Source organism: Myotis myotis, unplaced genomic scaffold (assembly GCF_014108235.1).
Source record: "Myotis myotis isolate mMyoMyo1 unplaced genomic scaffold, mMyoMyo1.p scaffold_m19_p_18, whole genome shotgun sequence".
NCBI lineage: Eukaryota > Metazoa > Chordata > Mammalia > Chiroptera > Vespertilionidae > Myotis > Myotis myotis.
Genome location: NW_023416322.1, coordinates 19,106,450 through 19,131,439, shown reverse-complemented (window position 1 = coordinate 19,131,439; position 24,990 = coordinate 19,106,450). Strand labels below are relative to the sequence as shown.

The following is a 24,990-nucleotide window of genomic DNA, read 5'->3' as shown; positions in this document are numbered from 1 at the left end:
CCCTTTGCATTCATGGTTTTCTTTTTCCTCCGTTTCCCGGAATAAGTTACTTCTGAACATTCCAACCTTTTCCGAGCTGAAAGACTGGGAAAGCATAGGATGGAGTAAGCTCTGAACCAGCTGAGATATGGACCCTTAGCGGTTCCTTTTTTCTGGCTGATCCAGTTTGTATCTCTTTTTACCTACTCCACCCCCCCTTCAGTCCCACTCAAATAAACCAGCCTACTCCAAACAGTATTGGCAAGGAAATCAGTTTACCGCATTCTCTGTTTCTTCTTATGGAAGGCAAGTGGGTCTCACTAACTCATCTACACGGATGCCAAGGGCCAAGTCCAGTTCTTAATTTCAGTAACGCTCGTCTCTGCCCTAAAGGAGTTTGCAGGCTAGTGAAGAGGCAGGCAAGTAACAAATTAGGGCTAACCTTAGCCATTCTCATGAACTTAAATTCCATTTGTTGTATTTACTTCAGTGAAATGACATGTGTACAAAGATATTCCTTCCAGTATTATTTATAACTGTAAAAAAGTGGAAACTGCCCAAATACCCATCTATAAGGAAATAGTTAAACACATTATGTTTGAGTTACACAATCAAAATACACTTTCAAAGGATGAGATCATTTTATATGTACAGATCCGGAAAGATCTCCATGGTACGTTAAGTGAAAAAAAGCAGCAACATGCACACTTGAGAATGTGGTGTGCTATAGTTTGGTGTGAGGGGGAGGCTCTGGATATCAAAATTATATTCTGCACTGAATTTTTATTACAGTATACAATTGATGGAAACAGCATAAAAGTAAAATGTTACTGAAAACGCACCTCTTAGTGAGATGGATGGGAGTCTTTTTTTTTTTTTTTATGAATTAGTTCATGAAATCCTGGATGAATCTTACTTTCTGCTAAGACGAGTTAAAGTTCAGCATCAATACTATTTCTGTTTTTTTGTTTTTAGAGAATAAGTGCTCTGAAACCCTGTTCATGTAAATGACTAGATAAGAATGGAAGAAATTTTATCACAGTCCCACTCAATTCTGTCAGCTGACAAAAGCAACACTGAAAGCAGTGTTGGAAGCAGAAACTGAAAACCTCTTGTTTTTATAGAGGACTTGTTATCCATTAGTTAGAGGAATCTCTTTCTTTATTGATGCCAATACCAACATTTTGATTTGCTCCTTTATTTGCTTCGCAGAGGTGTCCCAGGGAAGTGATGTGGGAGCTATGTCTTTGTTTTTTCAAAGGTGGGAGAAAAAGGACTGTGAATGGGGAAATATAAAAGGACAGCCCACACCTCCACTGTGTGTGAATTCTTATTCTGACCCATTTTAGAAATTAGCACTTAGAGAAGTTGAGGATCTAGAAATTGATTTCCGTAAATCTTTGCCTTGGCCCATTGCCCCTTAGGTATCTTGGAAAGATATACCCCAGAGGTTAGTGTACCCCAGTTTGGAAACAACTGCTCTCTCTGATGTTTACCTACGTGAGCTTGATGGGTTAAAAAGCTGTCTTCTCTACTTTAACTCTCTATTGCACAATTCTATCATTGGAGCTTCCTATCTGCCCTGCCCATTTTACAAAGCTTAAATGTATGAAAAGATCCTACCGTATCCTGAATGGATCTCAACCATCCTCACTTGGCTGTTTTTCTCCACTCTGACAGACCTTCAGAAAACTAAGGTGTCCGGACTTTTTGGTTTGGGGTTTCTGTAATTTGACCTCTAAGTTCTTTAAATTGTTTTCACAGTTCAGTAATGCTGACTATAGATTTTGTTCCTTTTCAGTTTTGTATTCAGAGATTTATCAACTTTGTGATCAAACTAGGTAAGTTTCCTTCTTGTCTGCTACTGGAGACTATAAAGGAAATGCGCTTTCTCTGAGGATTTCAGAGAAAGTGATATGATGCATTTTGATCCCATTCTCTTGAGGGTTCAACAAAAATACCTTTTAATGCTAATACTAACCTTCAGGGCCAACCTGATAAAATAGTGAAGTCAACCTAGTTGGAAGGCTTGGGCATCTTCCTTAAACCTTTCTCCTCCACTTTAGCACTTTGTTCACTTCCCTGCTCTACACACACACACACACACACACACACACACACACACACCATTTTCTATTCCTTCTCCCCTGCACCTTCAGCATTCCCTCCCTTTACTCGCCTGTGCTCATTAAAATTCCACTACCACATGTCACTGACTTCAGCCTAAGTGCTTGGAGGAAGGCAGTCTGAATATAGATCGTACTAAATTGTGAATGACTGACAGCTCTCCCAAGAGTATCTGCAACTTAAAAAGAGTTTATAAACACAACTAAGCTTAAATGGATGGAGGATTGGATAATATGACAATGTAGAATCTGAGGGAAATACAGTGAATTTGAGTAAAGAAACCTTTGTAGAGTCTCCTACATCTTATCCTATGATACATGGCAAATGCCACCATTCACTCCACTTCTGCAAGAGACTGGCCCTTCCTGAGAACCTAGGTCAAGTCCAAGAAAAATTTAGGCTGCCCTGACTGGTTTGGCTTAGTGGATAGAGTGTCGGCCTGCGGACTGAAGGGTCCCAGGTTCAATTCCGGTCAAGGGCATGTACATAGGTTGCGGGCACATCCCCAGTAGGAGATGTGCAGGAGGCAGCTGATCAATGTTTCTCTCTCATCGATATTTCTAACACTATCCCTCTCCCTTCCTCTCTGTAAAAAATCAATAAAATATATTTTTAAAAAAAGAAAAGTTTAGGCTTATTCTTGGCAAACCTGCTGCACCTCCCTTTCAGAGCCTTTCGGACTCACCCTAGCAACCCCGAAGCACCTAGAATGTGTTATTTCCCTCATTCTCACCGGATTTTCCGCTAGCTCTCTTAATCCTTCAAGGACAGTGTTTCCCATTTGCTTTACCACTTCCATTTTTGCCATATTTCTGTGCCACCAGTACTATTAAGGACCTATTGTTATTCCCTTGCCCTAAGCAATACTTTTTTACAGAATTGTGGGTTTGGTATGATAGTTATATGTTCCTAAAGTGCATTGAAGTAGATATTGAACTATTGACTTTTTAAAAGAACCAAAAGTTTACCTGTATATATGATTGTTTTGCATATCAGCAGTGATACTGTAACGGTTTTACAAAACATAGCTCTACGATATTACTTGAAGGATTAACTTTGCCAGAATATTTGCATTTTAAAAGGGGACTCTTGAAGATAGATTTTATTGTGCTTTGTTGGTTTTTTTTTTTTTGAAGATAGTTATTATGTTCTCAAAGAACACATCTTAAAAAAGCTCATTTCAGACTTTCTTGGGAGTTGGAGTTGAGTTTTCATGGTTTAGTCAAAGAGAAACTTATCTTAATAAACATGTAGTCCTATCATGAAGGTAGCTCCCTATTCCACCATTTATAATAAACATGGGTCATTTTGCACTCATCAAACTATATGCTATTTATTTAGTCGTTCTAGTACTTTCCTTCCCAATGATAAATTGTTACTCTAACTAAGTTAATTTAGCAAAAGGAAGTTACTTCTTATATTGTACCATGGATCCAAAAGCAATAGCAGGTTAAGAAAACAAATACCTTTTTCTCTATTCTGGATTATTTCCTGAGACCTACCTTCAAAAACACTAATTCTATCTTTAGCTATGTTTAGTTTCACTGATTATATATTTTTCATATCCAGTATTTTTTTTAGTCTGTTGTTTTCAAGTCTTCCTATTCTTTATTTCTATGCCCCTTTCTTAGCCCATGACTTCTACTTCTTTCTTTTACCCCTGTGAAGTCTCTTTCAGAATTCTGTATCAGTCACAGGACATGAAATTTGCTAATTGTGCATTTGCTGGCTTTCACGCAGCTTGTTTTTCCTCATATTCTCTGTCATTTTTAACTGAATGCACCTTCAGAGACTCTTTGTTTTCTGGGCAACCCACTGAGCTTCAGGTTGTGAAGTGTCCCATCAAGCCTCTGCTAGGACACGTAATTTCACCAGTTCTAACTAGTCTTTAGGTTATTTCTTAGTCTGGTTCCTACATCAGATGCATAATGCAAATATGGATCTATCATTCATGTATGGCATGGGCTTGGGACTTCTTTCATGTGATCATTTTCCATTCACAGCCCAGGCAGAAGTCAAGAGCTGTGCCTCCATCCCTAAGTCAGTGGGCCAGGTTTTTTTCTCTTGCTTTTCATAGAAGGCTGGCTACCACTTTTACACAGAGAATTTGAGTCCAGCTCTTTACAATGCACAGACCCAAGGCTTCCTCTTGCTTTCCTGCCCCAGCTTTATAACACCAGCCCAGAACAGCAACACTGAGTCACAAACTACCTTAAATAGTGCATCTCTCAGGGACTTCTCAGACATGCTTGAACTAAATTCTATCCTAGCGATGAAGTCCTATATCATTTGATCAACCACACTATACCCCTGAATCAGATTATTCTCATGGACCATTCGGCTTCAGCTCTTCACTACTCTGACCTCTTTATCCCTGATAACTTTGGTGCCCCCTTTTTGCTTTTGAGGTTAACTTTGAGTCTTACTTCGTTTTATTTTATAGCCTGTCAATTTGTTTAAAACATTCCGCGCCCCCCTCCCCCCAGCATTCCTATGTATTTGAAGCAGGAAGAGGGATTCCCTGTCTTCTCAGTCTGCCACATTGACTAGAAACGTTCCCATCTTTTAGCTCACCTTATGCTGTCGTAGTAGTCACTGTAAAAATGTGATCTCTTCTTGTGGGTGTTTGTGGTGGAGTGGACAGTCCCAGTCACATTGCCTCCTTTATTTTTTTCTGTGTAGGTTTTGGAGTGTCACAGACCAAAGCCATCATGACTCTGGTGTCTGGGATTCCAATGGGCCCACCCCGGCTCCCACTTCAGAGAGCCTCCAAGGAGTTTATTGATAATGCAGAAGCTAAACTGAAGAGTCTGGGTTTCCTTTCTTTTACGGATTTAAAGAATGGAAACTTGGAAACCTCTAGCTAATGCCACTCTATCAAGTCAGGGTGTGTACGTTGGGATATAATCCACCTTGAATAGTGCATCCATTTCTCAAGGACTTTATAGACGAGCTTGAACTAAATTCTTTCCCAGCAAATGAAATCTCCCATCAAATCAACAAGTATTTAAGTACCTACTATGATCTTTAAAAAGTTTTTTTTTTTTTTTTTTGTGAAGGGACAAAAACTCCAAAAGGGTCCATGAGCCCTGAGTCATTCAGTATTGCACAAAATTTTCATGGAGAAATTTCTGCTTCTGTGGATGAAATGGAATCAAGAGGGAAATTGTAATTAATTCCATTTGCTTTCAGAGCTCCCATTATCTTGAATTCTGGTTCTCAATCCTATCTTCAAGTTTTCTCATCTTAAACCACTTGTAATGCACTTTTATTTCAATAAATATTCATTTGGAATCTAGGAAAATGCGGAGCTACCTTGAATGCCAAATTACAACATGACTTAACAAATACACAGCTATTAACAACCAGCTTCCTTGGCTGCTAAGCATGACTCTAGAACACCTGCTTTCTGATTAATTGTGATGTCACAGGTTTCCCCCAAAAGATTGGGTTAGTTGAGAACTTGCTTCAGTTCCTATAATGGAAAGGCCCATTAGGGTGGTTTTCACATAACAAAGGACAGGCCTTCCAAAAAGAATTCAGGTCTCCACATGTTGCTAAATGAGAACTTTAATTAGAGCTCCAAGTTTCAAAGAACCAAAGAGTTGTGCTCTGGCCACCACAAACTTCCCCTTCCTCCCCTGAGAAAAAGTAAAACATCCTATATCGCTATAGAAATGTATGAATAGCAACAAAAGCTGATATAAAGCAGGCAGCAAAATGCTCAAATCTACACCTGCATGGGGAAATAAAGCCCCACTCCTTAATACGGGAACCATAACAGCCCATGTGAATATGGTGTTTCAATGACCGCAAAAGTAAGAAGCAAGCCAAAGTGTAAACTAATGTTAAAGTAATTTCTATGAAATAAAGGCAGAGAAAACAAAGATAACTCTAAAAGTAGAACAAAGCAAGTTACAAAGTCCAATAAACTTGAGTAAATTTCTGTACAGGAAGTCACAGGGCTTGTAGATAAATGTTTCAATAGAAATTGGTACAGTGGCTACAGAAAAGTAATATCCGTGAATGACCTCCATTGTCATGCTTGCTTATAAAAAAGAATGAATAGAATCATGCCGGACATATAAGCACAATGAAGTGTCAGTTATTATTAGTTTTTGTAGCTACTCAAGCAATTCAGTGTATGTTCTTTATACAACTGAGAACATGACATCACTGCTAAACCTTTTAACTAAGAGTTGGCAAAATAACATGCACAGCAAGCCATAAAAAAAGAATTCTAAAAGAAATTGGCATTTCAATGAATACCAATAATTTTAAAGGTATCAGATATCTTCTCCATCCTCAAAATCTAGACAATCATTTCTGTTGGAATCCAGATTGTACACTCCACTTGTGACATTCATCACACTAAAAGTCATCAGTCTTAAATATTAAGCCATTAACACTACCACTATCAATTCCACTTTTAAAAAGGATTTAACTTTTCTCTTGTTGTATTGTACTTGCTGTGTCTAGCTCTAGAAGCTTTCAGATATGTCCTTATTTTCTCAAACTGTATTGTTTGCTCAGTTAGTGGGTACAGGACCTCCACTCCCCAAAACGTTCAAAAGGGGCCACTACCGGAAGCGACCTTCGAGGCGCAGCGGATCTCCTAGGTGACGGGATGTTCAGGCTCCGCCTCTTCCGCGCGGCGTCCGCGGCGCCGAGCTCGCTTTCTGCGCCTGCGTAAGCGCGCTGACCACGCCCCCCGTTGTCGCCGCCGCAGCCATTTCGCCGGCGCCTCGGTGCGAGTTGCGGTCCGTTCAGCGGGTTTCTCCGAGAGAGGCCGGAACCGCGGACCGTCCGAAGAGGGCTGTGCTCTCGGGCACCAGGCAGCGGAGGCCGGTAAGGGAAAGGCGTCGTTGCCACCCGCTGTGACGGGCGGCGTGGGGCCCCACCGCTCTGCAGCCGGGCTTTGTTGCGAAGCGCGGGCCGCGGTGGCGGGTGGGGGAAGGGCGAGCCGGCGCACCGCGTGCCGGGATTGCGGGGTGCGTGCTACTCACCCCGCCGCGCTTGCGCAGCCCTGGGTGCGTCGTGGCCCCCAGCCTTTCTCCCACTAGTCCCAGTCCTGCCTCCCTAGCAGCCAAAACAAATCCCACTTCTTCCTCCAGCCGCGCCTGGGCGTTGTCCTTCCCATCGAAAGGGGGACCGTTGCCTGGGGGCGAGCCCTCCTGACGCCACACACACCCCGGGCCTTCCCGTCGTTCCTTTGTGCCGCAAACACCGGGCGCTGTCCCGCAGGCCCCGGGAATGGGGCCGTAAACAAGTTAGGCACAGTCCTGCCCCTCACTCACCGAGGTGGCGGGGGGGATTGGAGGGGTAAGGGGGCCGGAGGACAGAGAAAACGTCTGCTGGTTTCGATAAAAAGACCTTGTAACCGGGCAAACAATGGGTCCCTGCTGCCTGTCACTACTCGAGCCAATTAAGCAAAGACAGGGTTAAATTTTTTATTCCAATATTGCCGGCAGTATGGGAGAGCAGCAGGTTAGCCACAAAAACTGCTCTGCAGCCCCCCATAAGATAGCTGCTTATATAGGTAGAACTACAAAGGAAAAGTAGGCAAAAGAGCAGTTTACAGATATGCAACAGGATTAGGTGTCTGCAAAGGGCGTAGCAATATGCAAGGGCTGGGGTTACATGAGGAAACAGCCAAAGGGAATGCCGGATGGGCAATTAACGGGTAAGCAGGCTGGAGGTTTGCAAGGGCTTGCTGGTATGCAAAAAGCGCTGGGGTACCTTCAAAGGGCTGGCGATTCTCTGGCTTCTGCAGCATCGTTGTTAATCTTGCCATGATAATAGGCAGCTCCAAATGGGGTGGAAGGGCTGCATCTCCAGGTCAGCTCCAGTCTGGGTAGAATGTGCCTTCTTTAATCAGAATAAAACAGTCATGATTAACAGAGCATGATTAATATTTCTTACAATACGAGCTGGTTCCCCAACATTCTATATCTGCCCCCTTTCAACGTGAGAAATTAAATAGTGTAAAGGGGAGCCGCATAGGGTGGACAGGGAGGAAGGAGATATTTGAGCTGAGGGATGTGGCTTATTAGCCTTGAGGACAAGGAAAAGCAGAACTGCAGAAGTATCAGGGATTAGTGAGCGCTTGAGGGCAGAGGTTGGGAAGAAACTGAAAAGGTCCTGTGACTGCTGTGTGGTGAGAAGGTTTATTGATTGATTTATTTTATTGTCTAAAGTTTTATATGTGTCTCCTTTTTCCCCAGTTGACCCCCTCCCCACCATTCCCACCCCAGGCAAGCCCCCACCGCCCCAGTGTCTGTGTCCATTGGTTATGCTAATAATGCATGCAAACAAGTCCTTTGATTGCTCTCTAACCTCCCTTCCCTCCCCTGACATTTGTCCCTGGATCTATTTTTGTCCATCAGTTTATGTTGATCAGTATATCTCACATATGAGTGAGATCATGTGATATTTCTCTTTCCCCGACTGGCTTATTTCGCTTAGCATAATGCTCTCCAGTTCCATCCATGCTGTTGCAAATGGTAAAAGTTCCTTTTTTTATAGCAGCATAGTATTCCAATGTGTAGATGTACAATAGTTTTTTAATCCACTCATCTGCTGATGGACACTTAGGTTGTTTCCAAATCTTAGCTATTGTAAATTGTGCTGCTATGAACATAGGGGTGCATATCTCCTTTCTGATTGGTGTTTCTGGCTTTTTGGGATATAGTCCTAGAAGTAGGATTACTGGGTCAAATGGGAGTTCCATTTTTAACTTTTTGTGGAAACTCTGTACTGTCTTCCACAGAGGCTGCACCAGTCTGCATTCCCACCAGCAGTGCAGGAGGGTTCCTTTTTCTCCACATCCTTGCCAGCACTTGACGGTTGTTGATTTGTTGATGGTAGCCATTCTGACAGGTGTAAGATGGTACCTCTTTGTTAGGGTGAAAAGGATTTAAAAGAAAACTGGATTTCAGGGTGGCCAGAGTGAAAAGGGGATCAATCATTGCAGTCTACCAGGTGCACAGTAGTGGTGGGAGAAGAGATGGAAAGGTCCAGACCGGTAGAGAATTTTTATGAGTTTATTTGAGCCAAGCTGATGACAATTGCTGGGAAGCAAAATCGCAATGGAGTGCTCTGGAGAATGGCAGTCTTGCAGCTTCTACATTAAATCAGAGGAAGAGGTCTAAGGAGAGTGACATGAAATTCATTGGTGGTAGATTAAGGGTGGGGGAAAAGCAAACTGGGGAAATCTCTGGGATTGGGTAAAAGTAAAACAAACATTTCTCTTACATTTGGGGGTACAGGGCAGTTAATAGTTAACATTTGAAAGGTAGTTAATAATTAACATAGAGATGGTATTGGAAGCAATATAACAATGTGGGCTTCTGCAATAGGTTGTGCCCTAAGGGGTCTGGAGAAGTTTCAAAGGTGTGTTATCTTAGATCCAAAAAGACGTAGTCAGGTTCACTTAAGTTAAAGATTGACCTATGACAAGGAACTCACTGGTCTCTAGGACAGGACTACCCACTATGGCTCACTTCTAGTTAGGCATTTTTATGTTCAGACCCTCCTATGTGGTTACTTCCAGTCTCGATGAGTTTGTGGGGCCTACCATGCTGGCCCCCCACCCCACTCCCGGAACTTGTCAGGTTTAGTATATCCCGTTTTTCATCCACAGAGATAAGTTTTGGAGGCAGAATTGTATAGTAGATTAGGAGTCAGACTATCTGCCTTGGAATTCTTGGTTTCCCAGTTAGGGGCTCAGTTTACTCACCAGTAAAAAGGGAATGCTAATACTTTTTCTATATAGTTGTAAGGGTTAAGTAAAATAGATGACCTATGGTTACTGTCCAGCACGTAGTAAAAGGCTCTGCAAGGATAGCTGTGGAGGATCTTGAGTAGATGAATCCCAGTTGGTTGATGACATGAGTAACTTGGTGCATGGTGGTGCCATGTAGGGAGATGGGAACACTGGAATTGGGGCACGGAGAGGGACAAGTTTGGGAAGGAAATTTAAAATTCTGTTTTGACGGAGATGCCAAGTTAGAATTCAGATGAGTATGTTAGTGTTGCAGTTAGATGAACTTGATTTTGTACCTTAGGAGTAAATTTTCTGTGTTTTGGGGCACATTAGCATGTTTTTGATATTGAACATTATGGAGTTAGATGAGACTACATATCTAGGGAGGAAGAAAATTGATGGCATAGTTTTTCCTATTTTATGTTACTCATTGAAGTAACATAAAATAGGAAGGCTTATTTTTTTAAATTAATTATTCAGGGGTGGAATTTATAACTTCAGCTTTAATATTAATAGGATGTCCCCAGGGTTAGTCTGCAGCAACAGAGTGAACATGTTTATACAAACAGGGTCCAGTTTGATGACAATTAGATACAGTTATTAACAAAATGCACTAAACATTAATTAGCAAAAGACACAAAGGTTTGATGTTAGTTGTGGGGTTTCTTCCCACAGCAAAAAATTCATAGTTTTTGTTTTGGTTCTAAATTTGGTTTCAAATCCTGCTTATAATTTGCAGCCATGTTTTAGACTCTGGCTTTGTATCTGTTGGTGTCTTGCAAATTGGGAAGTAGAGGGGGAGTGCCAAGTTTGCTATGTTGCACCTCAAGAAAACTTAATATCCTCCAACTGTGATAACAAGGCCTAAAGGAGAGATTGAAGTTAATAGATTACTGTTTTTAGTTCAAGTACAGCATATTTATTGTATTTGGACTTACAATATACAGTCTGCAGCTAGGAGACATAATCAGAATAAAAATGGATGACCATTTCTTAGTAAATAGTTTGAGTTTGAATTAGGCCTCCACAGCAGGTAACTGAGAAAGGTTACTTAAACTTTGTATGCCCTTGTTTCTTCCTCTGTAAAAAGATAATAGTATTTACCATATAACGTTACCTACCATTGTTGTGAGGATTAAATGAGTTAAAGCACATAATGTGCCTAATTATAAAATGTAGGGCATTACATAAAATTTTTAAAAGTCACCCAAAGATAACCATTTTGGGGGACATTTCTAGTATTGATTTATGCATATATACTTTTATGTAGTTCTAATTGTACAATTTTGTATCCTTTTTCTTAAAACATGTCATAGACTATGTCATTAAAATTTATTCATAGGCAATTTTAATAGCAATGCTTTAGAACAGCAGTTCTCAACCTGTGGGTTGAGATCCCTTTGGGGGTCGAACAACCCTTTCATAGGGGTTGCCTAAGACCATCGGAAAACACATATGTAATTACATATTTTGTGATTAATCACTATGCTTTAATTATGTTCAATTTGTAACAATGAAAATACATCCTGCATATCAGATATTTATATTACAATTCATAACAGTAGCAAAATTACAGTTATAACGTAGCAATGAAAATAATTAGGAAGGTTGAGAATCACTGCATTAGAATATCCTGTACTTAACCTAGATTTTCAGTAAATTCCAGTTGTTTGTTTATTTCCAGCTTGGTAATTTCCAAAGTTTATCCTTATAAGTAATGCAGCTTTTAACTAACTTTTGTTTTCTTAGGTCTGAAGACAACACCTGCATCATGGGTGATGTTAAAAACTTTCTATATGCCTGGTGTGGCAAAAGGAAGATGGCCCCAACCTATGAAATAAGAGCAGCGGGAAACAAAAACAGGCAGAAATTCATGTGTGAGGTACTAAAGAATACTGTATATTGATATGATTTTTGGTGTTAAAAGAACATTGTTTTCTATTTGGAAATGGTCATGTGTTACACATCGGATAATGTTCTTGATTGTGACTTGTCTGCTATTATATATCTTTATAAATCATTTTCAGGTGAGTATTATTTTTAAAACAATATGCTAGGTGAATTATTCTAATTAGAACATGTATCTTCTTCAGCTTCTATAGTACCAGTAGCACAGATTAGGAAAGTTAGAGCAGTTGTTCACTGTTTTTGCTAACTCCTGTAGAAAGTAGAGCAATTCTTCATTGCTTTAGATCAAAGTGCTTAAAATAAATACAAATAGAGAGCTTGTTATAAGATTGCATTTTAATGTGGAACATTCTGTTGCATGAAAGGAGAATTTCTGATTCACATAATTTAATATTCTTGTTTTTGGATTAGTTTATCACTGGATATCATGCTTCAAGCTTTTTCATAAGGCAGCCAGTCCATATTCTCTTACGGTAGATTTGTTATTTTCAGTGTGTTTATGGAGTATATCTCCAATAGTCAACTGTTACCCCTTAATGGATTGTTGAATTATGATTTTTTTTTAAGTCCCAGAATTACTAGTACACCCAGGCCAGTCTCTTAATAATTGTTGTTCTTTACTGTTAAAGGTTCGAGTGGAAGGATATAATTACATTGGCATGGGCAATTCCACTAATAAAAAAGATGCACAGAGCAATGCTGCCAGAGACTTTGTTAACTATTTGGTTCGAATAAACGAAGTGAAGAGTGAAGAAGTCCCAGCTATTTCGGTAAGTACTTATGGCCAAGCACTTGAGGATGTATGTTATAAGCTTATGCTAATCCAATGTGTATGGAGACTTAGAGTGACAATTTTTCAATGTTGTTTTCAAATATGTTAACATGTTCCTTGTATACCTTGGCATTGGATTTTTTCAGAGCTCTGGGGTGAGTTCCTAAAGATTTTACTTCATTATAATGTACCTGATTTGTGGGCTTGGGAAATACCATTTTATATATTACATTAATTAGTAAACTGATTTTTTCAGAGCCTGTTGTGTTCTGTGTACTTCCAAAGATAACATGTTAAACAAAACATAAAAATCAGTAACATTTTAAGACACAATGTTGGGTCCCATTAACACTTCGTTATATAGCAGAGAGAAATAGCATTTTACGCAATAGAATATCACTGGTGTTTTTGTTTTTTTGTTTGTTTGGGCTTTTTAAAATATATTTTATTGATTTTTTTACAGAGAGAAAGGGAGAGGGATAGAGAGTTAGAAACATCAATGAGAGAGAAACATCGATCAGCTGCTTCCTGCACACTCCCTACTGGGTATGTGCCCACAACCAAGGTACATGCCCTTGACCGGAATCAAACCTGCAACCCTTGAGTCCGCAGGCCGATGCTCTATCCACAGAGCCAAACCGGTTAGGGCACTGTGGTGTTTTTGATACCATGATTATTTTAGTTATATGTAAGTATGCAGCAAAGATCCCTCTCTAGTATTATTTTTAAGAAATAAACTTTACTTCTCTTAATTAAAAAGAAAGTTGGACTATAAAAAGGTTCACATTATGATTTAAGTAGATCCCTTAAGTAACCGAAATGAAAAATTCAGTTTTATAAAACTTGTAGAAATAATATCTATAAATTTTAACGATTTATTTTCACTGAACTTTTGTGTTCTGACTTGTAAAGGTACGTGTTTTATTTTCTAACATTGCTTTTGACTCAGAAGTCAAGAGACTTTCTAGTATATTGTAGATAATCATAGGATTTTTAATTACATTGGTTTGCCCATTTGTAAAATGAAGGGATTGGGCAAGATGATCTTGACATTGTTTCTGGCTATGAAAGCAATGTTGTACCTCTTTCAAATATTTGAAACTACTGGCATTTGCGCCACATGTTATGACCTATTCTATATCTTTTAGCCTCTTCCTCTTGTTTGTCTTGCCAACTGCAAATTCTCTTTAATTTTTTTTTTTAATGTGAAAATGTTTTTATTTTACCTTCTTTGAGTAATAGGATTTGGGGGTGCCTGTTTCCATTTTCCAGTACTTTAAAAATAATTTTTCATTCTCTTCTTACCTCCATTTTTTCTAATAGGAAGTCAACTATAACCAATCATTTCCCTCTATATGTAATGTGTTGTCTTCTTTGGTTGCTTTCATTTGTTTTCTAGAGTTTGGTTATGTTATGACTAGGTATGATTTTTTGGTTATTGTTTAATTATCTTGCTTGGGGCTTGCTGAGATTCATGAAGCTTTAAATTTGTCTTTCACCAAATTTAGAAACTTTCTGGTTACTATTTCTTCTGCCTCATTTTTTTCTCTTCTCTTTCTGAGATTCCTGTGTTCACATGTAAGTTTAAACTTTTGATGTTATCCCAAGGGTCCCAAAGCTGTCTTCTTTTTTTTCCCTACTTTCTCTCTTTTACTCAGATTGGATGATTTCAAATGACTATCTTAAAATTCACTGCTTTTTTTCCTTTGTCATCTCCATTTCCTGGTAAGCCCATCCATTGGATTTTTTTATTTCAGATATTGTATTTTCCATTTCTAGAACTTTTAGCCACACACACACCACCACCCACCCCCTGCCGGTTTGGTGGCATTTCTTACCTTTTCATTCATTATAAGCGTACTAGTGACCCAGTACACAGATTCGTGCACATTGAAAGGAAATTAATTAGAAGGTGGCTGATGGGGAGGAGCTGGACATGCCCTGGAGCCAACCTCCTTCTGCCTCTGTGGAGTGAGCAGGGTCCCTCCAGCAGGTGGGGTCCCTCGGCCTGGCAGGGATCAGGTCAAAACCAGCTCTTCGATACTCCCCCAGGGGTCCTGGAGTGCGAGAGGGCACTCTGCAAAGTTGCTTTTGTATAGGTTGTGGAACGCAAACACAAGTGTGCCATAAACCAGATTCGGGGCTGACAGTGCTCCAGCAACAACATAACCCATGGCTGAAAGTGGAATTGCACGGCCCTGTGAGAAATCAGGCTCCCTCCTCTCTGGTTTCAGGGTGCTTCACCCGAGAACCACTGCTGCCAAGTCATGGCAGCCCTGGTAGTCAGTGTGTGTCATAGTGACTGTTCAAACACAGCATATTAGCCTTTTATATATATAGACTAGAGGCCCCGTGCACAAAATCGTGCAGGGTGGGGGGTCTCCTCAGCTCTGCCTACACCCTCTCACAATCTGGGACCCCTTGGGTAGGGTCCCTAGGCCTGGCCCGTGATCTGAGTTTATTGGGGCTTTCCTTCCCCCGGCTGCTGGCAGCTGTTCCCGCCCCTGCCACTGCTTGCCATCTGTGTAGTGCTGCCCCCATTCCCCTGCCCTGGCACCAGTCGCCTTCCTCTGCAGGCGACAGGCATGGGGTGTGATCACTTTGCTGGCCTGGACCTCCCTCTGTGCTGGCCAGCCCTGCACACCCACCACAGCATCGTTGGCAGGTGGCCTGGGCCTCCTTCTGCAGGGTGATGGCGAGGCCCCACCCCCACCCCACCCCCAATCACATTGCACCCGCCTTGGCTGGCCTGGCGCCAGTGCATGTCATAGCGTGGTCGTCCGGATGGTCGTTCTGCTGTTCAGTCGATTTGCATATTGTGCTTTTATTATTGTAGATGTTCATAATATATGAATGTGAATTTCCTTTATGTCATTGAGCATAGTTATAATAGCTGCTTTTAAGTCCTTGACTACTAATTCTAACATCTGAGTCATCTCAAGGTTTGGCTCTGTTCATTCATTACATTTTCTCTTGAGATCAGATCACCTTTTTCTTTTTTTATGTGAAGTAACTTTGTACGACAGTCTGAGCATTGTGAATATTATATTGTGGAGATCTTATATAATGTTCCTTCAGAGAGTATTGCTTTTACTCTGTTATCAAGCAGGTAAGTTTATTGGACTCTATCTGCAAACACTGTCTTTTGACTAACAGCTCAAATTTTACCTCAGTTTTCTGATCCTTTGCTAGGCAGATTGGAATCTGTCCAGTGTATGTGTAGTTCAAGGGTTAGAGATTTGGGCAGGGTTCATGCACAGAATGTAAGGTTCTTCCCTCTTTACTTTCCAGGATTCCTTCCTCACTTTCTATCAGTTTCGGTCCCCAAACTCTTAGCATCTGGTACTTCAGCCAGAAAGACCGGATTTTCTACTGGAGTTTTATTTGCCTCTCAGAATCTTTCCTCAGACTGAAACCAAAATAAATAGAAGTTACACTTTCACTATCCTTTGGTTTCTCTTATTTTAAGTCCCCTCCAGAGCCTGCTAGCTTTTGTTCACTTTTTAGTGCCTTCATATAGTTGTGGGAGTCTTTGGTATTTGTTTTCCCTGGAGTTCATGTTACCTGTAGGAGTGTAGTCTTCTAGGAGCTTGTTTGGCCACACCAGAAACAAGACCCTATTGTCTTTGCATTGTAGCATTTTAACATGCTCAGATCTTTTCCATTGAATGCTTTGACTATGCATTTTATATTTTCTTCCTCATTTCCTGTTTTCCAGCTACACTGGTCTTGCAGTTCCAGCACCTTTTCTGCATAAAATAATAGAATCTTTTTTTAAATAATAGAATCTTTTAATCAGAAAGATTGAAAATAAAGACATGAATAAAGCTTTATCAGACAAATGAAGTACAAATAAAATGGGAGTAGACATAATATCAGAATAAACTTTAAGGAAGAAAGTAGAAAAGACAAAGAAACATCAGTTCATATTGAACCAATCCACTTAGCATTAAAGATGCTAATATTTATTGGCAAAACTAAAATGGTAATATGAGAAAGTAGCAAAGGGACCCAAAAAATCCTAAATATTTGGAAATTTGAACACTTGGTTCTAAATGAAAATTTAAAATTGTAGTAATAGACTTTAAATAACAGTGTCTATGAAGACTTTGGAGGGCAGAGGGGTAATCGTTTATTCAAAGGAACTTCAAATGCTTTTATTATTGTACAAGAAATAGTAGATAGTAGTTCTCAGGATAGGAAAGGCCATTTCGTGGAGAATGTAAAAGGCAGAAACTAGATTTGACTATAGAAAATATACTAACAAGTCCCGGGGGCGCGCTGTGTCTGCGGTTCTCCATGACGCTGGCCGAGCCGCCTGGATCCGCGCTCCCTGCCTCTCAGCGGGCGCCCGGGCCTCAGGGCGGGCGCGGCGAGGCTGCCAGGGCGCTTCTTTCCTGGGTTGGAGCCGCGAGGTGTGCGGGGGGGGGGGGGGGGGGGGGGGGGGGGGGGCGAATCTCCTCCCCTGCGTTTCCCGGAAGCGCGGCCGGCGAGTGGGCGATGTGAGGGCGAGTGGGCGCCTGGAGAGGGCATGTTCGGCAGGGCGTTCGCGGCGCCTCCGCCCCAGCGTCCCCTCCGCACCACCGCTGCCGCCCGTGATAAAAGTGGCGGCCGCGCTCCTACCGTCCGCGCGCCCAGGAGGCGATGACACGGTGCTGGCCGCGAGGCGCCGGGCAGGCCGTTTGCTGACCGGAGAGTGGCCGCCGCCAGCATGGGCTGCGCCTCGAGCATCCACATTACCGAGACCCAGACCGTGTACCCGGGCGCCCGGGGGGCCGAGGACGTGCAGGACCCCGCGGCGCTGCTGCCCGCGCAGGGCGGGCTGGGCGCCCTGCACCGTCCGGAGCCTGAAGCCTTGGCCACCACCAGCGGCGCCCTCCCCGCGGACCCCGACTCGAAGAGACCGACATCTCACGTGCATTTTGGCCCCATGAGGTTTCATGCAAATCAACTCCAGGTACTGTTAGCGTTTATCAAAGACAATAGCCAGTGTAAAGGATTGCGTAAGGCGTGTGAAAAAGCAGGGTTTAAGTGCACAGTGGCCCTGAAGGTCCAGGCTGTCCTGACCTGTTTCCTGGCTGCAAATCACGACATCCTCATCATCGACCACAGAAACCCCCAGCAGCTGGACGCCCCGGCGCTGTGCCAGTCTATTGGAGCAACAAAAGTTTCAGAAAACACAGTTATCGTTGGTGTAGTACGCAGGCGGGATGGAGAAGAGTCTGTGATGTCCCTCATTCGTGCCGGCTTTAGGAGGAGGTACGTGGAGAACCCCAGCCTCCTGGCCTGTTACTGGGAGCTGCTGCAGCTGGAATTTGGAGAGGTGTGGTCACAGCTGAAACTCAGGGCTTGTAATTCAGTATTCACTGCACTAGAGAAAAGCCAAGATGCCATTAAAATCATGAGTGAGGACAACTACATACAGTATGTAAATCCAGCATTTGAAACAACAGTGGGCTATGAGTCGGGTGAATTATTAGGGAAGGAGTTAGCAAAAATGCCTCTAAATGAGAAAAAGGCTGACTTGTTCAGTACTATAAATTCATGCATGAAGATGGGCAAGGAGTGGCAAGGCGTTTACCACTCCGAAAACAGAGATAATGTACCACAAAATGTGAAGATACTACCTGTCATTGGACAGGGAGGAAAAATTAGACACTATGTGTTCATCATCCGAGTGAGCAACGGCAACAGTAAGGCTGAGAAGATCACGGGATCTGTTCATTCTGACACTCCCACAGATAATCCATCAGGTAAACATAAAGACAAGAGGAAAAGCTCCCTGGACGTCAGGAGTGTTGCCTCACGAGCAAGCGAAGTGGCCAGCCAGAGGCGACACTCCTCCATGGCCTGGATCCACTCCATGACCATCGAAGCGCCCATCACCAAGGTGATCAATATCATCAGTGCTGCTCAGGAGAACAGTTCCATGCCTGTGATGGGAGCCTTAGACCGCGTCCTGGAAATTCTGAGAACCTCGGAGCTGTATTCACCACAGTTCGGGGCGAAGGAAGAGGATCCTCACACCAAGGACCTCATTGGGGGCCTGATGTCTGACGGTTTTCGAAGACTATCTGGGAATGAGTATACTCTCTCCACAAAAAACCTGCATCAAATTTCAGGCAGCTTACTCACCTCCAAGTCCCTTCACAATATCCTACCGCAGATAGCTGAGGCCATGGAAAACGATGACGACTAGGACTTTAATGTTTTTGAACTGGAGACTGCCACTCAGAAAAGGCCTTTGACATTTCTTGGTCTCAAAATCTTCGCTCGCTTTGGGGTCTGTGAATTCTTGAAGTGCTCTGAGATGATGCTGCGACTGTGGCTGCAGACTATTGAAGCCAACTACCACTCCTCCAACCCCTACCACAACTCCACCCACGCTGCCAACGTGCTGCACGCCACTGCCTACTTCCTCTGCCAGGAGAGGATCAAGCAAGCATTAGACTCAGTGGACGAGGCCGCCATCCACGACCTGGACCACCCGGGGAGGACCAACCTTTTCCTGTACAACGCGGGCAGCCCGCTGGCCGTGCTGTACAATGACTGTGCCGTGTTGGAGAGCCACCACGCGGCCCTGGCCTTCCAGCTGACTGCCAAGGAGGACAAGAGCAACATCTTTAAGAATGTGGAGAGGAATGACTACCGGACGCTGCGCCAGGCCATCATCGACATGGTCTTGGCCACAGAGATGACCAGACACTTTGAGCACATCAATAAGTTTGTCAACAGTGTCGTCAAGCCCTTGGCAGAGCTGGAGGAAAGCGAGGGGAGTGAGCCAAACCCTTGTGACGTGGACACAATGCTCCGGTCTCCAGAGAACCGGACTCTGATCAAGCGGATAATGATCAAGTGCGCGGACATGTCCCATCCCTGCCAGCCCTTGGAGCAGTGCATCGAGTGGGCTGCACGCATCTCGGAGGAGTATTTTTCTCAGACCGAAGAAGAAAAGAAGCTGGACTTACCTGTGGCGATGCCAGCTTTTGACCGAAACACCTGCAGCATCCCCAAGTCCCAGGTCTCCTTCATCGACTACTTCGTCACAGACATGTACCATGCTTGGGACGACTTTGTAGACCTACAGGAGTTACTGCAGCATCTGGACAACAATTTTAAATACTGGAAAGGACTCGACGAATGAAGCTGCCTCTGGAACCAAAATAGAGAAGGCTCCTTCTGTCCGAAACTGGACCTCTGAAACTGCTCTACTCGCCTGATGTACTCTGCCAGTGATTCTACAAATTAAAGAAATTAGGACTGAACACTTTTCATAAAATTTTATTAATGACTTTTTCCAGAAGTTTGCCTTATTTTGTAATGTTTATACCATATATTGTTATAGAAACATAGCAAACAGAATATGTACTAAATTGACTTTTTAAAACCAATCTGTTTTTATCTTTATAGGTAATTTTTAATTCTAGATATTTATAAAGGTTCTGTGTCTTCACACTTTCAATAAATGTAGTACCATAAAAAATGATGACATATCAAAGTACTTGTTATTTCATTTTAAACTTACATTGCTTTTCCAAGATAAAAATGAAATTAAACTATTTGTAAGAAGAAGAAAAAAGAAAATATACTAACAAAATACTTTTTTGGAGAGTAAGCAGTATTAATAAAGTTAAAAGGGAAAGGACAAACATTTTTTTGGAACTTGTATGACAGAGTGAATAGCACTGAAATGTTAAATTCTTAGAAATCAATGATAACAATGAATATCCAGGTAGAATATTGGACAAAGAAACTGTAAATTAAAGTAATAGATTGTTAGAACAAATACCAAAACTGATATTGGTAAAGATGTAAAATGTATCTATAATTCCAAGAATTGGAGAGAATGTGGGAAAATAGTTTCTCATATATAGTGCTGGGTGAGTATGGAATTCAGCAACCTTTCTGTAGAGCGCTGTGGTGCTTTTAAAAATGTTGGTGTCTTTTCACTTTTACGAATTTTTCTTAAATGAGCCTAAGGTACAGAGAGTTTAAGGCAATGTTTTATAATTTTTTAAAAAAAATATTTTTATTGATTTCAGAGAGAGAGAGAGAGAGAGAGAGAGCTAGAAACATCGATGCTGAGAGAGAACCATTGATCAGCTGCCTCCTGCAAGCCCCATACTGGGGATTGAGCCCGCAACCCGGGCATGTACCCTGACTGGGAATCAAACCAAGACCTCCGGGTTCACAGGTTGACACTCAACCACTGAGCCATGCCAGACGGGCTTTATAATTTTTTAATAGTGATTTTTGGTATTTGTTTTCTCTTAGTTTTGAAGTTATAAATTTTTTAAGATTGGCTATAATCTAAATATCCATCAACATGGTATTGCTTGAGTAATATAGAGAGTGAGAGTGTGCGTGCATGTGTATGCGTGCGCAATGAGCTGTTGAGTTGGCTCGGACTCCTGGCGACATGCTATGAATGACATCCATAATCTGTTCTTAACAGCTTTGCACAGCTCCTATAGACTTGTGCCTATGGCTTCTTTTATGGAGTCAATTCATCTCTTGGTCTTCCTCTTTTCATACTGCCTTCTATTTTTCCCAGTATTACTGTCTTTTCCAAAGAACCCTGCCTTCTCATGATGTGCCCAAAGTGTAGGACAGCTTCAGTTTTTTCGTTTTTGCCTCCAGTCATATTTCAGGCTTAATTTGCTCTAGGATACACTTGTTCTTCTTACACTATATTTGAAATGAATCAATTTTTTCCTTGTCAGCCTTCTTCATCGTCCAGCTTTCACATCCACACATAGTAATTGGAAATTATATGGGTGTGAACAATTTTCGCCTTGGTCTCTGTTGACACATCTTTGCTCTTGATGATCTTTTCTAAATCTTCCATTGCTGCCCTTCTGAGTCAGCTTTCTCTTGATTTCTTGATTGCATCTCCATTTGAATTGATGACTGAAGTAAGGTAAGAAAATCTTTACCAATTACAATGTCTTTATTATTGTCTATGTTAAAAGTTGTATGTTTCTTCTGTAGTCATGATTTTTGTCTTCTTGATGTTCAAATGCAGTTCTGTTTTGGTCTTTTCATCAGAAGTCATTTCAAATCATTGCTACTTTTTCTTTGTATAGTATATCCATACAGTGGAGTAGTAAGTCCTTAAAATTCATGTAGATCAATATTTAAAGAAGTAGAAAATATATGTAAAATATTTTGCATTTGTCTTAAAACTTGATGTTTCCTCTCTGGAAATCTCTTCTCACAGTTCCTTTTTTTGGTTGGCTCTTCACTTGCTTCTTATCTCTTCTCAAATGTCACCTGTGGTTGCAGTTTTCCCTGTTCACTTTATTTAAATAGTGACCTCTCGTAGTCTTTATTTTCTGCTTCATTTTTCTCTCTAGTATTGTATCACACTTGACATACTTATTTATTTCTTGTTTAGTTCTATAAGAATATAGAAGGAGAATATAGCTATTTGAATATAGCTCTGTTAGTACAGAACATGTGCCCTTTTTTTGCATTGTTTTATCCTCAGTACCCAGAACAATGTTACCATGTAGAAGGCTCCTAACAGATACTTCTTGAATGTTGAATGTACTTAGATAGTAAGTGGAAGAAGTAGTAAATTAACAATACATAAACTGATCTCACTTTTTATGGGAAAGTTATATTTGTGTACATGTTATATGTACTTATAAAATTCCCAGATGGAGAATTATGAGTAATCTATACTACTCTTGCCTTTTATGCCTGAAATGAGAACTTGATAGTTTTATAGTTACTGGAAGCAAGGAGGTTAATATGGGAAGAGGAGGGGCAGCATGTAGGCTCTAAGTAGAAAATAATTTACTAGTCCCTGTGAAGGTGAATTGCTTATACTGCCTTGACTTTTTCACTTGCAGGTAGCACCCCCTGTTCCTCCACCTACCGATACACCTGACACCACAGCAGATGGTGGCGAAGGTTTGCCAACAACCATGGGAGGACCTCTTCCCCCACATTTGGCTCTCTTGGCAGGTAGGGAACTTGAGTGTGTTCCCATGACTGAGAGTAAGTTATACATTATCTTGTTTGGTCATCATCTCTGTTTTTCACTTGGATAGAAAGAAATAACTCGAATAAACTCTTAATGTTGTGAGCGATCCCAAAGCCTTTATAAGTTTGCAGATACCACCAGCTCATTTAACTTTTTTTATAAAGCATGATACAGCTTAAATTCCTTGCTATATAATTAGTATTTACTAATTTCTAATCTATGGATAGATTTTTGCACAGGCTAGAACATTTGGTTAAAGGGTCTTATTTATTGCCCTTTCTTGTTTCTGACTTATCCTACCAAATATATTATAAACTTGTTTACCTATGGATCCAAGCCATTGCTGAATTTCATATATTACTTCAAGGTTCATTGGTATGTCTACTGTAAAGTAAATGAACTAAGGTATTTGGTCAAATTACTTAAGTCTCATATCCAGTATTTATGAAATGAGAATAACAGTGGTATTTACTTAAGATTATTGGGTGAGTAATTATCTTAAAGCATGTGATTAGTCAATACTCTGCTTTTTCATTAGGATTCATCACTTACCCTTTTCAGCTTCTCATTTTTTATATCCAGCACTAGCAGATAGCTTCCTTCCATGGTCATACTTAGCAAAGAAACAGTCTTATCACTTAATCAGTTATTTCATATGTAGTACCTTGACAGACAATGCTACACTGCTAATGCATGCTAGATTGTCAACCACTTCTGACCATTACTGCTGGCTTAGCCCTGCATACCAGCCTTGGAATTAGCAATTTAGTCCTATCCTGTAGTCACACAACACTTTTTAAGTAAGTCATGGAGATTTCAAGCCCATTTCCAAATAATTGAAACTTCCGTTTCTAATTAGTGGTCTTTAAAATTAGGAATAGTCTTTAAAATATTTAGGATCTTCCTGCAGTTTGATTCATAAAACAAAAAAAAAACCAGCCATTTTCTTTCCTTACTAGAAAATAATTCTGAAATTGGGGCCTCTGGCTATGGTGTTCCTGGGTCCACTTGGGATCGAGGATCCAACTGCAAGGATTATTACTCAAAGGAAGAACAGGAAGTACAAGCGGTAAGACTGTCATCCCCCTGTGTTAGCTCTGTAGGAATGTGAGTTAGGACTTAGTTCATAGCAAGGTTTAAGATATTCACAACTTAATAATTAGGTGATTGTTCTCAGTGGTTGAGACTACTTGATCATACATGACACCAAAAATCTAGACTACACGTTAAATCTGGTTACTAGAATTGCCTGTGAAATAAAACAGTATTTTCCTTGGTTGTAATAAAAGATCTCACCTGCTTTATAGGAAATATAGTTACCTTGCTTGGTACATTTTATGAGCTCTCGTTGTAAAAATGCCTTGATAAAACAACTTATCTTCTTACTTAATATATTTAAAGTGGTAAAACTAGCACACACAAAAGAATTGTGAAAGATTTCTTAGTAACAATTTAAATACAGTATGTTAATAGCTAATGTATTAGTTAGCTAATAAGGCCATCAGATGAAATATAAACGAATTCCAGCTCAATTTTGACTAGGAATAGAAACTATTAAAAGTAGCTTTTAAAAAGCAGCTTTTGCATTATAAAAGATGGTACGAAGAAGTTATTGTTATAAATTTCTCTACCTTAAATATTCATACGTAAAATCAGTGCAGCCAAATTTAATTTTCATTGATTCAACAGACTCTAGAATCAGAAGAAGTGGATTTAAATGCTGGGCTTCATGGAAACTGGACCTTGGAAAATGCTAAGGCTCGGCTGAACCAATATTTCCAAAAAGAAAAGATCCAAGGAGAATATAAGTACACCCAAGTGGGCCCTGATCACAACAGGTTTGCTTGTTTCACTCTTTCCTTCTGTAGTAAGTCAGGGTTGTTTTGGATATTCATTGGTCTAGATTATACATCTGTGTAAGACATTCTGCTGTTTGTATTGCTAGACTTTTAAGGTTCTCATTTGAATTTGAAAGGCAAAAATGATAGCCACAGCTGGTGCTATCAGCCAGAGGCCCTGAGTTTATTCTCTGTGGTATTGTTAGAGGCAGTTACAATGATTAGTTCTTTAATGGGTCAGTTTGGACACCTAAGTTTTAGCGTCTCAGGTAGATTGTATTGCACCTTGATCTAGATTTCCTTTTGTTCGGCTTTGAAACTTGCTAGCTCTGAAGAATCCTGTTGACGTTTTAAGGGTTTAGCCTCAGTCTTTGTATGTGAATTAGCCTCCTTGTAGCCTGTTAACTTGGTAAAACTGAACATAAAGAGGGGTCCTTGTAACGGTGACAGTATGTTTCTCAGCCCGCTTGCTGTTCTTCCTGAGAGCATTCCAGGGTGTAGTAATTATTACTCCCAGGAAGGCTCATATGGATTAGACTCTTCGGGGGGAACGGTATTTTATTGGAAGGGAGGGAAGGTCATAATGAAAACCTGGATGATTAATTTGCTG

The 24,990-nt window shown here is 41.0% G+C and overlaps 4 protein-coding genes across 8 annotated transcripts in view; all 4 read left to right on the top strand.

Moving 5' to 3' along the window:
- NPL (N-acetylneuraminate pyruvate lyase) overlaps nucleotides 1-5,404 on the top strand; it is a 28,631-nt gene extending 23,227 nt beyond the window's left edge. For 2 of the 3 annotated variants that reach the window (XM_036344726.1, XM_036344728.1), the window contains exons 11-12: nucleotides 1,781-1,820; nucleotides 4,789-5,404. In XM_036344726.1, coding sequence (XP_036200619.1) covers nucleotides 1,781-1,820; nucleotides 4,789-4,973 — 225 coding nt within the window. In that variant the 3' untranslated portion in view covers nucleotides 4,974-5,404. The remainder of the gene's footprint in view (nucleotides 1-1,780; nucleotides 1,821-4,788) is intronic. The other variant, XM_036344727.1, reaches the window with a different exon arrangement.
- Nucleotides 5,405-6,797: 1,393 nt separating this feature from the next.
- DHX9 (DExH-box helicase 9) overlaps nucleotides 6,798-24,990 on the top strand; it is a 49,156-nt gene continuing 30,963 nt past the window's right edge. For 2 of the 3 annotated variants that reach the window (XM_036344723.1, XM_036344721.1), the window contains exons 1-6: nucleotides 6,798-6,954; nucleotides 11,621-11,753; nucleotides 12,409-12,549; nucleotides 22,409-22,556; nucleotides 23,502-23,611; nucleotides 24,232-24,380. In XM_036344723.1, coding sequence (XP_036200616.1) covers nucleotides 11,643-11,753; nucleotides 12,409-12,549; nucleotides 22,409-22,556; nucleotides 23,502-23,611; nucleotides 24,232-24,380 — 659 coding nt within the window. In that variant the 5' untranslated portion in view covers nucleotides 6,798-6,954; nucleotides 11,621-11,642. The remainder of the gene's footprint in view (nucleotides 6,955-11,620; nucleotides 11,754-12,408; nucleotides 12,550-22,408; nucleotides 22,557-23,501; nucleotides 23,612-24,231; nucleotides 24,381-24,990) is intronic. The other variant, XM_036344722.1, reaches the window with a different exon arrangement.
- Nucleotides 17,228-20,037, top strand: LOC118673649 (high affinity cAMP-specific and IBMX-insensitive 3',5'-cyclic phosphodiesterase 8A-like). Its single transcript, XM_036344730.1, has one exon. The coding sequence runs from the start codon at nucleotides 17,263-17,265 to the stop codon at nucleotides 18,748-18,750; it is 1,488 nt and encodes a 495-aa protein (XP_036200623.1). The 5' UTR covers nucleotides 17,228-17,262; the 3' UTR covers nucleotides 18,751-20,037.
- LOC118673648 (high affinity cAMP-specific and IBMX-insensitive 3',5'-cyclic phosphodiesterase 8A-like) lies at nucleotides 17,464-20,037 on the top strand. The gene has a single exon (XM_036344729.1). It carries the CDS (start codon nucleotides 18,862-18,864, stop codon nucleotides 19,693-19,695), a length of 834 nt encoding a protein of 277 aa, XP_036200622.1. The 5' UTR covers nucleotides 17,464-18,861; the 3' UTR covers nucleotides 19,696-20,037.

Coding starts and splice junctions, on each gene's coding strand:
- LOC118673649 (XM_036344730.1), top strand. CDS start 17,263: ATGGGCTGCGCCTCGAGCATCCACATTACCGAGACCCAGACCGTGTAC.
- LOC118673648 (XM_036344729.1), top strand. CDS start 18,862: ATGATGCTGCGACTGTGGCTGCAGACTATTGAAGCCAACTACCACTCC.